The sequence below is a fragment of the Branchiostoma lanceolatum genome, chromosome 16 (genome assembly GCF_035083965.1).
Source record: "Branchiostoma lanceolatum isolate klBraLanc5 chromosome 16, klBraLanc5.hap2, whole genome shotgun sequence".
Classification (NCBI taxonomy): Eukaryota; Metazoa; Chordata; class Leptocardii; order Amphioxiformes; family Branchiostomatidae; genus Branchiostoma; species Branchiostoma lanceolatum.
The window spans coordinates 16375424-16389203 of NC_089737.1; the positions used below are offsets into that span (position 1 = coordinate 16375424).

General features: G+C 47.1%; 1 protein-coding gene across 1 annotated transcript in view; it reads right to left on the reverse strand.

Moving 5' to 3' along the window:
- LOC136421429 (acetyl-CoA carboxylase-like) overlaps positions 1 to 13780 on the reverse strand; it is an 82125-nt gene that overhangs the window by 2486 nt on the left and 65859 nt on the right. The window contains exons 42-60 of the mRNA XM_066408727.1: positions 13241 to 13396; positions 12463 to 12534; positions 11830 to 12036; positions 11202 to 11339; positions 10934 to 10975; positions 10497 to 10575; positions 9859 to 9956; positions 9375 to 9552; positions 7908 to 7984; positions 7571 to 7691; positions 7066 to 7159; positions 6602 to 6698; positions 5871 to 6006; positions 4799 to 4812; positions 4479 to 4642; positions 3310 to 3422; positions 969 to 1123; positions 429 to 529; positions 73 to 142 (exon numbers count right to left, since the gene is read on the reverse strand). Coding sequence (XP_066264824.1) covers positions 73 to 142; positions 429 to 529; positions 969 to 1123; positions 3310 to 3422; positions 4479 to 4642; positions 4799 to 4812; positions 5871 to 6006; positions 6602 to 6698; positions 7066 to 7159; positions 7571 to 7691; positions 7908 to 7984; positions 9375 to 9552; positions 9859 to 9956; positions 10497 to 10575; positions 10934 to 10975; positions 11202 to 11339; positions 11830 to 12036; positions 12463 to 12534; positions 13241 to 13396 — 2112 coding nt within the window. The remainder of the gene's footprint in view (positions 1 to 72; positions 143 to 428; positions 530 to 968; positions 1124 to 3309; positions 3423 to 4478; positions 4643 to 4798; positions 4813 to 5870; positions 6007 to 6601; positions 6699 to 7065; positions 7160 to 7570; positions 7692 to 7907; positions 7985 to 9374; positions 9553 to 9858; positions 9957 to 10496; positions 10576 to 10933; positions 10976 to 11201; positions 11340 to 11829; positions 12037 to 12462; positions 12535 to 13240; positions 13397 to 13780) is intronic.

Below are 13780 nucleotides of genomic sequence, written 5' to 3' on the forward strand. Positions count from 1 at the left end.
ACAGCTCGTGTGTAATGCTTAAATATTTGTCAAAAGTAAGCCCAACAGAAATGTCCCAAAAAAATTCCCCACCTTTACTGTCCCCTCAGCCTCAATGAACCACCTCCTCAGCATGGCCTGCATCTGGGCAACACTCAGGTCTCTGCAGAACAAAAGCAATGTTAGCAAAGATGTTTGGATCTGCAAGGGTTAGGGACAATTCAAGTCTGTATACGGCTTAAGAAACCAAAGTCAAAATCTTACAAAATTTGTCCTGGAGTCCTCTACAAGGTATTTATGTACATGTACTAGCCTAGTCATATGATTGAAGAAGTGGTAGGAAACATTATATAATATGAGTAAAATTTTCTGTACTACCCATGTATGCCCTTACAGCAGGTAAGCTGCCCAGTAAAGTTAACAGAACAAAGCATGTATTGTGCTCTTACTTGTTTGCATGGTTGATCTGTTTGTGTATTCTCCCCTCCAGCAGAAGACGTCTCAGTCGCCAGTAGAAGAACTTCCTAGACGTTCTCCACTCCAGGGTTTCCTAAGGTTCAGACTGAAGATTACAAGAAGCAACAAGACTTCCCCTCCCTGGTTCATTTCAAGTGGCGTATAATAAAGTGATAATAAAGAACTTAAAAAGTTTATTCAAAACATTCTCTCAAAGCCTCCCATCCGCAATGTATACTGTTGCTTGTTTGCTTGCACTTAACTCCCACGCATGGATTTGCAATAAGGTTGATAATAACATCAACCCTTTTTGGCAACACCCCAGATTGGATCCATTTGCTATGATGACTGTGCTCTCTTCTCCGGCCTGCCTGACAGTTTTTGGCAACTCCTCAGGAGTGAATCCACCCAGACAACATTAACATCAAGATCCAGGTACCAGGATGAGGCCCTTATTGAGGTTATTCTGCCTCAACGTAACAGTTTCTGGCAACACCACAGGAGTGAATGCTCCCACAAAAACAGAACAGTACCAGTATGACCCCCTTCTCCTGCATGCGGCCAGCGCGGTCGTGAAGGTCGGCGAACAGCACGGCGACCTGGTGATACATGGGGGTCAGCTGGTCCTCGCGCTCCCTCAGACGCAGCTCCAGGCTCTTACGGTCCGCAGACGAGATGCTCGGGTCCGCTGAGGAAGGAACGGGAAAATGTCAAGGCAGAAATGGGTATAATATGTCTTATTTCCCCTTTCATCATCATCATCATCAGTCGACGAGCTTTCGCTATGACGGGGTTATACCGCCCCTTACGGGGTGACATATCCTTTCCTTGGCTGTCATACAAGACGGGGATGCGCCAGGTCTCCCGTCCGGGTGAATGGTGTAAATCACCGTATGGCTGATACGAGACGGAGGTTCGCCAGGGCTCCATCCGAGTGATTTGAAGTGAATCACCTACTCCAGACAGAAGGATTTGGACCACCGCACACTGGGGCATGCCCCTATTATCCCTTTCACACCCTTACAGATGTGACTTATGTAGCAGAGACTGTATTCTCGTATAGGACTGTTTAGCCATAGCCGATGGTGTGAGGCTGATGTCAAATGGTATTAAGCCAGGTCAATATTTCAATATTGACCGTCAGAGGACATATACTCTCACATCTGTGCTGGAACGTACCATACAAACACCATGCATGGCAATCACTGTACAACTGTAGGTTGGAGTTATCAATCATACATGTACACAACTTGTACAGACATGCTATTCTCCAAGCAGAGAATACAGACATGCCACAATGAAGATATGCTGAATATTCATGATACTCTGTATCTGCCATAAAAACATGGCAACGTCAAATGATACAAACAGCAATCCATGCAGGGATTCAGTTAATTTCCAATACTCCTTAATGTTACTCACAGAGCTTGTTGATGAGATGCTGATAAGGTGTAAGGTTATGTACTTGTCCATGAATAATTTGTTTGTTTGTTTCTGTTTTATTTAGCCAGGGTGGCCCAACTCAGTGCACTATACACTGCTTTGCAGTGGGGCCCTGGATAACACAATACAATCAGTACAAAACATAATTCTAAAATACATACACCGATACATACAAAATTTACAGAGCCATAATCCATACTCGTAGTCCATATTCCGTTCCTATCGTAAGGTGAGGTCAGAGGTCAGTTCCTTTGTTTCAACATCCTCTTAAACGTTACACTGTTTGGAGCATTTTTCATTGAAAGCGGTAGCTTGTTCCATTCACCAACACCTCTGTGGCTGAACTTTCGCCTTCCACATTCCAGACGTGCCTGAGGCAGTTGCATAGATCGATTTAGACTGTGGCGTGTGGGAAAGTTATGATACTCCGATACCATCTGAAAGACGTTGAGATATTCTGGCAGTTGTTGGTGAACAGACTTGTAAACTGTTTGTAGCAGGTGCTCATTTCTCCTAGTTGCTAAGGTTTTCCAATGTAGACCTGAGAGTTCAGTATTACCAATGTGAGATACATATGACAGCCCAAGTATAATTCTAGCAGCCCGATTGTGTAGCTTTTGTATCTTATCTAAGAGGCCTTTACCACAGTTACCCCACAGTACATCACAATAGTCCAGTTTGGGCAGGATCATACAGTTGAATAGCATCTCAAGGGTACATTGTGGCAAAACTTGGGTAAGGCGCCGCAAGACACCCAGTCTCGCCGACACACCATTGCATAACTTATCTATGTGGTCTTGCCATGTTAGACACGAGTCAAGCCAGACACCGAGATATTTAAAGCTGGAGACAACTTCCAAACATGTACCAGAAAGAATTGCTGTCAGTTGGTCTTTACCTAGTCGCAGCTTCGCCCTAGTGCCAAAAAGCATGGCTTTACACTTCTTCACATTTAAAGTTAGTTTGTTTGATTCTAGCCATATTTCTATACTTCGGAGATCTTGGTTCAGTGCTCTATTTACATCACTGATTGTACTTGACGCATAAAACAGTGCAGTGTCGTCTGCATACAGTACTACTTTTCCATGCTGTAGGACATCAGGCATGTCGTTGATATAAAGAATAAATAGTAATGGCCCCAGTACAGACCCTTGGGGGACTCCCACCGAGATGTTCAATAATTACTCACAGAGCTTGTTGATGAGATGCTGATAAGGTGTAAGGTTATGTACTTGTCCATGAATAATTACTCACAGAGCTTGTTGATGAGATGCTGATAAGGTGTAAGGTTATGTACTTGTCCATGAATAATTACTCACAGAGCTTGTTGATGAGGTGCTGATAAGGTGTAAGGTTATGTACTTGTCCATGAATAATTACTCACAGAGCTTGTTGATGAGGTGCTAATAATTAAGGTGTAAAGTTACTCACAGAGCTTGTTGATGAGGTGCTGGTACTTGGAGTCGATCCTCCTCATGGTTTTCACCAGGTCCTTCCGCCGGAACTTGATCTCCACGGTCCCCTCAGGCTCAAGGACACCTCCTCTGTAAGGGGGGAATTCACATCTTAAAGGCAACCAAAGCAATATAAGGGCCCCAAAAATGAAAATAAAGAAAATGCTGAAAATGTTATGGCAGTGACACTTACTAACACATCTGCATAATAACTTCATACTTTGAGCATTTCAAACCTGTGCTAAAATGTGCCGGACCATGATCCACTTAGTTGCACAAGCCTACAAAAACTCTGGCGATGATTTTCAGTGAGTTCTCACATCACAACGACATCATAATTTTGCATCATATACATTGTGATAGTGTTGTTTGAACTAATCATGTATAGAAGTGACTGAATAGTGGACTTTCAAAATCCAATTTTTGGGCCCGAATATTGCTCTGGTTGCCTTTAAAACATTTCACTAAACCAGTAGGAGCACAATAACTTACAAGAGCATTGGCCTGGGACAATGCTTAATTAAGAAACTACCGTCCTCCTAAACTTCAAGCCAACAGCCCTCTCTGTGAGAGGGAATTCACTGTTCAACAAGGCAAGCAGAAATGGCAGACAAAAACAATAATTATACTTCACTGCCTATACCCGCTGTCCTTGTCCCCTGTTCTGGGTTGATGGTGTGCTCCAGAATAACCCAGGTCATGTAAAACCCATCCTACCTGCTGTCCTTGTCTGCACACATCTCAATGTGTGTGTTCTGGGTCGATGGTGGGGTTCAGCATATCCCAGGATATACCCTTCACCCACCCATGCATGTAAAACCCAGCCTACCTGCTGTCTTTGTCAGCGTACATCTCGATGTGTTCAGGGTTGATGGTTGGGTCGACTACGGCCCAGGCGCCGCCCCGCAGCTCCCCGTGGGGCGGGATGTACACCTTACTAACCCACCCAGGTAAAACCCAGCCTACCTGCTGTCCTTGTCAGCGTACATCTCGATGTGTTCAGGGTTGATGGTTGGGTTGAACACAGCCCAGGCGCCGCCCCGCAGCTCCCCGTGGGGTGGGATATACACCTTACTAACCCACCCAGGTAAAACCCACCTTACCTGCTGTCACTTTACTAACCCATCCAGGTAAAACCCAGCCTACCTGCTCTCCTTGTCAGCGTACATCTCGATGTGTTCCGGGTTGATGGTGGGGTCAACGACGGCCCACGCGCCGCCCCGGAGCTCCCCGTGGGGCGGGATGTACACCAGCACCGGCTGCCGGTACTCACGCAGCCCTTCCACGATGCTCGCACCGAACTTCAGAACCTGGTCGTACATGTCTGCATAGGACATAGAGTGTCATCCATAGGAAATTAGACTTAAAATTGTAGCCTTCTTTACAGATATCTCACAGTCATATGACTGTAGGTTTTGGTAGCTTCCAAATCTAATCCAAATCCTGACAGCAAGAAACTTCAGAACCTGGTCATACATGTCTGCAACAGGAACATTGATTGTCTGGGTCATTCATGTAAAAGCTAGTCTTAAATCAAGTTAAAGTTCAACTAACCTTAACATAGTTTCATTTTTGTAGCAGTCAACTCTAACAAGAAGATAGACTAAGTTCTGTCAGTGCTAGTGTCTTTGAAGAGTCCTTTTACATTCATATGAGTACCAAGGTTCATGGTGTTAAACATTTCAAATTTGATAGTTAACTGCATGTTAAGTTTCCTGTGCAGTTTAAAAGAGGCCCACGTTGTGTGTTGTAACAAACAGACAAAGGGGATCTGGTTAACAAGTTTCTAGTAGTGTAGGATGACTTTTCCCTCACCTTTCATTCCCCCTGAGAATCCCCTGAGAACCCCCCTACCTTGCATGCCCCCTGAGAACCCCCCTGAGAACCCCTGAGAATCCCCCCTGAGAACCCCCCTGAGAACCCCCCTGAGAACCCCTGAGAACCCCCCTGAGAAGCCCCCTGAGAAGCCCCATGAGAATCCCCCTGAAAACCCCCCTGAGAAGCCCCCTGAGAAGCCCCATGAGAACCCCCCTGAGAAGCCCCCTGAGAAGCCCCCTGAGAACCCCCCTGAGAAGCCCCCTGAGAGGCCCCATGAGAACCCCCCTGAGAACCCCCCTGAGAAGCCCCCTGAGAAGCCCCATGAGAACCCCCCTGAGAAGCCCCCTGAGAAGCCCCCTGAGAAGCCCCATGAGAACCCCCCTGAGAAGCCCCCTGAGAAGCCCCGAGAAGCCCCCTGAGAACCCCCCTGAGAAGCCCCCTGAGAAGCCCCATGAGAACCCCCCTGAGAACCCCCCTGAGAAGCCCCCTGAGAAGCCCCATGAGAACCCCCCTGAGAAGCCCCCTGAGAAGCCCCATGAGAACCCCCCTGAGAAGCCCCCTGAGAAGCCCCATGAGAAGCCCCATACCTTTCATGCCCCCTGAGAACCCCCCTGAGAACCCCTGTACCTTTCATGCCCCCTGAGAATCCCCCCTGAGAACCCCCGTACCTTTCATGCCCCCTGAGAACCCCCCTGAGAACCCCCCTGAGAACCCCTGTACCTTTCATGCCCCCTGAAAAGCCCCTCCAGTTAGCAAAGATCATCAGCGGCAGTTCCTCCCGGTTGAAGTCCTTGATGGCCTGCGCCGTCTTGAAGGCTGAGTCGGGGAACCACACCTGGCCGGCCTGGGCTACCACCTGGGGGGGGGGGGGACAAGAAAATAACATCTTCTCACTGATTTTAAAACTTTGCTGTACTGAAATCTTTCCACAGAACACATTATTTTTTAGGATTGTTGAATGATTACTCATTGTATCTACCACAGCTTTCAGATTGAAACTTACCATAACCAGGAAGGACTTTGCAAAGACTAAGTCATGACAAACTGCTAATGTTCACTGAAAATGTGTTTTTGTGCTCAAGTTGTTTATCTTATACATACATATCACCCTCTGTGACAATCAACACACATTGCAAGCAATGGAAATGAACAAAACGAACGGACACGGACCATGAACCAGCTTTCGCCATACTATATGTTGTATGTTGTAGCAATTGTATATTGTTGTACAATAAATATATATGTTGATAGATTTATTGAGACTCCAATGACTGTGTATCTCTGCTATATTGTATTTGACCTCAATGAAAAGCGGCCTGCGTGCCGATTTGAGCTTATCATGAATAAACAAAGGTTCAAACAAACAAAAGGAAGCAACATGCAGACACTTGGAATAAACAGTCACAAACTCCCGACCCACAGCACCCCCCACAACTTTTGTACACACCCACCTTAGCCTCGGAGTCCAGGTTTGCAGGGTCTGCTGGGATAGACAGTTCCACCTGCCTGGTTTCCACGGCGATCACGCCCACTGGGATGCCGCCCAGTCTGAAAAAGTTCACCGTAAAAACAATAAACGTCTAGATTCCGTTTTCACATCTCGGGTTGAAAATCCTGCTTCTTCCCATGCAAAACAGCTACAAGTACAGGTAGGTTAGCTGAACACCTTGCCGAGAGCTACTACAAAGGGCTAGCCCTGATTACAAGGACAGAAAAACTAGAGATGGTACTTATTGGTACATGCAATTACATCAGAGGACAATGAGTCCTGGGTGTTGACCTACACAAAAGCATTGAGCTACAGGTATCTATCTATTCCATTGGAGAGTAGAACCCTAACCTTGCCCTTCCTGTGACGACAGAGAGAACTAACCCAGGGATGTGCAAAGTGAACCCATAGTGAAGCTGATCTCACCTTGCCCTTCCTGTGACCACAGTCTTGGCCCACTGGTGCAGGATCTCCAAGAACGAGTCTCGGTCGAAGAACCCGCTCACCCAGCTCCGGTTTTCTGTGGGCAGACAAAGAAGATTTATGTCAGGCAGGTTTTACCACAAGGAACCATTCATATGATTTGAACAAAAACACCCTTTGCTAAATGATATTTCAATGCTGATAATGTTTTTTGAATCCCTTCAAAATTCTCTCAAAAACAAGGACCTGTAGTGCACAAAAGTTTCAATGACCATGTACATGTGACAAGTACCTGGGTCCTTCCTGCCAGCCAGCATCCAGCGTGGGTCGTAGGAAGACTTGGTGGGGGTGATATCAGACTTACCTGGGTCCTTCCTACCAGCCAGCATCCAGCGTGGGTCGTAGGAAGCCTTGGTTGGAAATATAGCAGACTTACCTGGGTCTTTCCTGCCAGCCAGCATCCAGCGTGGGTCGTAGGAAGCCTTGGTTGGAAATATAGCAGACTTACCTGGGTCTTTCCTGCCAGCCAGCATCCAGCGTGGGTCGTAGGAAGCCTTGGTAGGAGTGAAGGCGATCTCCCGCTCCACTGGGTCTACTGGAGTGATGGTGGGGAGGGGGGCGCCTCGGTGCTAGGGGAAGTACATGAAAGTGATTTATTAAGGTAAACGTTAAAACTCACAGTCTTCAAAAGACTTCAAAAAGACTTCTTCAAAATGTAAAAGATACACAGTGATACCAGACAAAGCTAACAGCCTACTGCCTTGTTTCATTACTATGCCAGAAGGTTGAGGGAATACATTGTGCTTTTTCTTGGGAGCAGATTGATTGCACGGAGATGAACTCACCTCAGGCACGTAGGAGAGCCACTTCAGCATGAGCAGCACCCCCCCATAGTCGTCCTCGCACACCGCATGGCTCACTCCTGGGGTACAGCAGACATACAGGAGTCAGCGTTAGGCTCCAATGCATGCCAGGAATCACTGACTTCCTTCTCAAATGCCCAAACAGCAACCCCCTCCCATTGAAGAAACCCCCCTGCAGCTCCCCTTTGCAGCACCCCCCCTATATCACCCCCCTGCTTACCGTTGTTGTACATGATCTGGATGCCCCCCAGCTGGTTGTTGTAGGTATACACATCCCTCCCCAGTTACTTTGTTCAGCGCCTGTACCCCCCTGTAGCTCCCCCCTGCAGTACCCCCCCTGCTCACCGTTGTTGTACATGATCTGGATGCCCCCCAGCTGGTTGTTGGATGTATCAACGTCCCTCCCCAGTACTTTGTTCAGCGCCTGTACCCCCCTGTAACAGCACCCCCCTGCAGCACCCCCCCCCCCTGCTCACCGTTGTTGTACATGATCTGGATACCCCCCAGCTGGTTGTTGGATGTATAAACGTCCCTCCCTAGTACTTTGTTCAGTGCCTGTACCCCCCCTGTAGCACCCCCCCTGCTCACCATTGTTGTACATGATCTGGATGCCCCCCAGCTGGTTGTTGGATGTATAAACGTCCCTCCCCAGTACTTTGTTCAGCGCCTGTACCCCCCTGTAACAGCACCCCCCTGCAGCACCCCCCCCCCCTGCTCACCGTTGTTGTACATGATCTGGATACCCCCCAGCTGGTTGTTGGATGTATAAACGTCCCTCCCTAGTACTTTGTTCAGTGCCTGTACCCCCCCTGTAGCACCCCCCCTGCTCACCGTTGTTGTACATGATCTGGATGCCCCCCAGCTGGTTGTTGGATGTATAAACGTCCCTCCCCAGTACTTTGTTCAGCGCCTGTACCCCCCTGTAACAGCACCCCCCTGCAGCACCCCCCCCCCCTGCTCACCGTTGTTGTACATGATCTGGATACCCCCCAGCTGGTTGTTGGATGTATAAACGTCCCTCCCTAGTACTTTGTTCAGTGCCTGTACCCCCCCTGTAGCACCCCCCCTGCTCACCGTTGTTGTACATGATCTGGATGCCCCCCAGCTGGTTGTTGGATGTATAAACGTCTCTCCCCAGTACTTTATTCAGCGCCTGTACCCCCCTGTAGCACCCCCCCTGCAGCACCCCCCCTGCTCACCGTTGTTGTACATAATCTGGATGCCGCCCAGCTGGTTGTTGGATGTATAAACGTCTCTCCCCAGTACTTTATTCAGCGCCTGTACCCCCCTGTAGCACCCCCCCTGCAGCACCCCCCCTGCTCACCGTTGTTGTACATAATCTGGATGCCGCCCAGCTGGTTGTTGGATGTATAAACGTCTCTCCCCAGTACTTTATTCAGCGCCTGTACCCCCCTGTAGCACCCCCCCTGCAGCACCCCCCCTGCTCACCGTTGTTGTACATAATCTGGATGCCCCCCAACTGGTTGTTGGATGTATAAACGTCCCTCCCCAGTACTTTGTTCAGCGCCTGCGCTCCGGTGAGGATGATGTGAGAGTTCTCCACCTGGACCACTCGCTGGCCCAGGCGCACCAGGTAGGAGCCGATACCGATGGCTCGGCACGACACCTGTCAATCAAACAATACAAAGGGTAAGTCAAACATGATGGCTGTCAATCAAACAGGATGTATGTCAATCAAACATACACCTGTCAATCAACCAACACCTGTCATTTAAACACAACACCAGTCAATCGAACATGACATCTATCAATCAAAAATGACATCTGTCAATCAGATATGACACCTGCAAATCAACCTTGACACTCTCAAACAAACACAACACCTGTGAAAGGAACAAGACATCCGGGCAAAGCACATGTTGTAAGTTTGGAAGTTGAAAATAAATACACGGGAAAATAAACCAATGCCTACCAGGCTGATGGTGACGACATCCTGGTAGGCGAGCGAGGTTTCCCCGGCGATCATGCCCGACCCCCGCAGGTTCTCCACTCCAAGTCCATCATCTTTACCTGGAAGGGCAGGAGCACACAGGAGGGTCAGACACAACTGTGAGATAGTATAAGTTCTAGTTCTACTTCTACTTAAAACATTAACAAGTGTTAAGACAAATGAAAGAGTTTGCTGAGCTTTAAAGCTAATTGCATACAATTTCAGCCTGTCCTTAGTACTGATTGGCTAGTTGTGTATGTAATTTTCCCTGTCCTTAGTGCTGATTGGCTAGCTGTCCTTGGTGCTGATTGGTTAATTTGTAAGTTTCCCTGTCTTTAGTGCTGATTGGCTAGTTTGTAAGTTTCCCTGTCCTTAGTGCTGATTGGCTAGTTTGTAAGTTTCCCTGTCCTTAGTGCTGGTTGGCTAGTTTCTAAGTTTCCCTGTCCTCGGTGCTGATTGGCTAGTTTGTAAGTTTCCCTGTCTTTAGTGCTGATTGGCTAATTTTTAAGTTTCCCAGTCCTTAGTGCTGATTGGCTAGCAGTGTTGGTAAGTTTCCCTGTCCTTAGTGCTGATTAGTTGGTTGGAATAACTGATAATGATGAGGATGCTGCTGCACCCACCGATGATTGCTGTGATCTTGTAGCGAGACTCTCCATCCTCCTCCACATGCTCCGCATGGACCGAGTTCAGTCCGCTCACCTGGGGAGGAACATGACACCTTATAGACACAGGTGAATGTAGTCTTCAAATTTCTCTTACACATTAGATTTTTAATATTCCATAGATGGTCATCTTCGGCAACAAAGGACTACCAAGGAACCACACGTCTTCAAGTGTTTCACAAAAAGGCATTGGATCAGTACTACTAACTACTACACACATAAACAAGTACTTCAATCTGTAAGATCATTACAACTATAGATCATGGACAAATTATAGAGTAAATACAATAATTTTTGCAAGGTGATTAAAGGTATATTGAGGTTATCACTGTAGGGTTGAACTACCTTTTACACTTAAGTTTCTTAAAAGCAGACTAGAGTGAAGAGATCCCTACCTTCTTGTAGTCTGCAGGAGTCAGGTACAGGTATCTGAAGCCCTGTGGGGAAGACAAAATGTTAAATAGCAAGAATTGTCAGTCAAAATAACATTAAACATCTGAGCTACATACCTGTATTAGCTTTTTCAGTTAGACAGTCAAAGTCTGACAGGACATCTAATGATAACTGTAACAAACACATCTTACTATTATGAGTGAAGTATGACTATGAGTATCAACATTTTCCACTATCCCATGACAGATCCAAACTGGTGAACCCACGCACCTTGTCTGGATCGCTGGGATCCTCCCACCGGATCTTGAACAGATGTTTGATCTCCTCGGCCATCCCAATCCGCGCGCCGCTGTTCGCCGAGATGTACAGTCTGGGCACGCCCAGTGAGCGCGAGAGCTCAGAAGCTCTCTGAGGGGTTACAACAATATCTCATCAGTATAAGGCTCTCAGAGGGTTTACGGCAACACTTGGCTCCAATGTACAGTCTGGGCATGAGTAGAGAGCACAACAGCTCTGAGGCTCTCTGGGGGTTACAACAATATCTGATCAGTCTGAGGCTCTCAAAGGGTTTACAGCAACATTTGCCTACAATCCGGGCATGCCCAGTGAGCGTGACAGCTCAGAGGCTCTCTGGGGGGTTAAAGGAACACATGATCAGTCTGAGGCTCTCTGGGGGTTACAACAACACTTGGCTAGGATGTACAATCTGGGCATGACCAGAGAGCATGACAGCTCTGAGGCTCTTTCAGGGTTTACAACAACATAAAATCAGCATGAGGCTCTCTAGGGGTTTATAAGAGCATGTAATCAGTCTGAGGCTCTCTTGGGGTTTATGTGTACTAAGGCGCTAAAAGCTTTTGAACAACATAATTTGTTATCGATTTTATAAAAAGCTGACCTTGAAAAGTTCATCCTCCTGAGTCCCAAACGAGCCGATGAGGTGCGTGATGTCGTTGCCGATGACGATGATCTCGCGCCCCTCGGGGTACTCGGGCGTGCGGAGGAACATCTTCCAGGCGACCATGCCGATGTCGTTCTCCCCCTGCTGCCGGTTCATCTCAACCAGCTGCGACTGGCTGTCTAACACCAGCTCTGTGCACGTCAGCTGTGGGTAGGAAATAGAGGTGGAATCAAGAGAACACAGCCTGAATACATGAAAGTTGGTAGTGTGGAGAAAACTGCAGTCAGGACATCTTCCAGCAGGCAACCTGAAGTACGCTTTGGTTCTTATCTTGGCTAAAATCATCTCGAGAAAAAACGATCAAATCTTCCCAAAATTGCAATACTAAACATCAGCTAAACATGGGTTTTCCTTGATCTTACTGAGGCTTGTTCTGGTCATTTGCTGACAGACAGCACTAATTAAACCTACCATCAATATTTTGACTGACAAACTGAATGTAATTACCCACATGAGAAGTTCTGCACATTCTCCAGGAGTTAATGGCCCACAGGAGCCTAAACTCTCTCCCTTCTAGCCAACAAGTTTGCTGTCTAGATTGATAGGTGATTGATTGATAGTTGAACTCACCAGCTCGTTGTCAGCTGGAGCCTGGACTCCCTCCCTCCGACTTACGTACTGCCTCCACAGCTTCAGCAGGGCCTGGTGGGAAAAATCAACATCTTATAAACATTCTTCATTCACAGCTGTCTTAAACATTATTTTGGGACAAGATTTGGTTAGTGATAAGCTAACAAACTTTATGTTCCAATATTTTGTCCCCAAACTAATTGTTAAAACAATTGTGCACACTTTTCTGCCATGTTATATGCTCACTTAACCTTCATTGTTCAGCTGAGTGTTTAATTTGACCCTGTCCTTGGTGCTGATTGGCTTAGACTTTAGCCTGCCCTTGGCTCTGATTGGTTAGTTTAAAAATATAATTGGCTAATAGTCTGTCCTGTCTTTGGTGCTGTGTTTTCCAAATGATTGGCTTAGAATTGAGCCTCTCCTTAGTGCTGATTTGTTGGCTGTTGTGAACTGTCTGAACTTCATTGGAAAGTGGCAGATGCAGGTGGTTCTCAGGGACTGACACACACATACAACCAAACACAGGCACACAGAGACATTCACACATAGACACACACACACATTCAAGCCACACACTGACAAACACAGAAAAGGACATATAGACAAAGGCAGATCTGAACTTCTCTGGAAAGTGGCAGATGTAGGTGGTTCCCAGGGACTGACACATATGCAGACACACAGACATATGATATACACACTCAGCCACACACAGACAGACACACATACACACACACACACACACACACACATGGAGACACACACACACACACATACCAACCTGTCTGAACATCTCAGGAAAGTCGTAGATGTAGGTAGTTCCGAGTGACTGAGCCTGGAACCGCTTGGCCTGCAGGTGGTCCTTGGTCATGTATGGGGTGTTCAGCAACATCCCGTTCAGGGGGCCGCGCTTTCCTCCGTAGCCTTGGAACATGATCTGGAGGGATAGGAAAATATACATGGTTAACCCTCAAAGTGCCAAGGAATGTACAGAACAGTAGGTATGAATCAGAAACATGCCAGTTAGGGGCCTGGGCTTACCTTGACTGCCTTGGTAAATTATTTGCTAACAAATATCATGAAGATATACTGAAATATATGAACTTGCATGCTCTTCTTTACAGAAATATAGGTATGAAAAATGCAAGCATAACGTCAATACTGACCTTCAAACTATGTAAAAATCATTTTAAACTGACCTGCACACACTGATATGCAGTCCATAACGAGACTCTTTGTTTAGGAAGACTTGTTTGTTTCTTTACTGACCTGACCAGTCCTGGGGTTGACGACTTCCTTGTACAGACTGATGTCCAGGTAG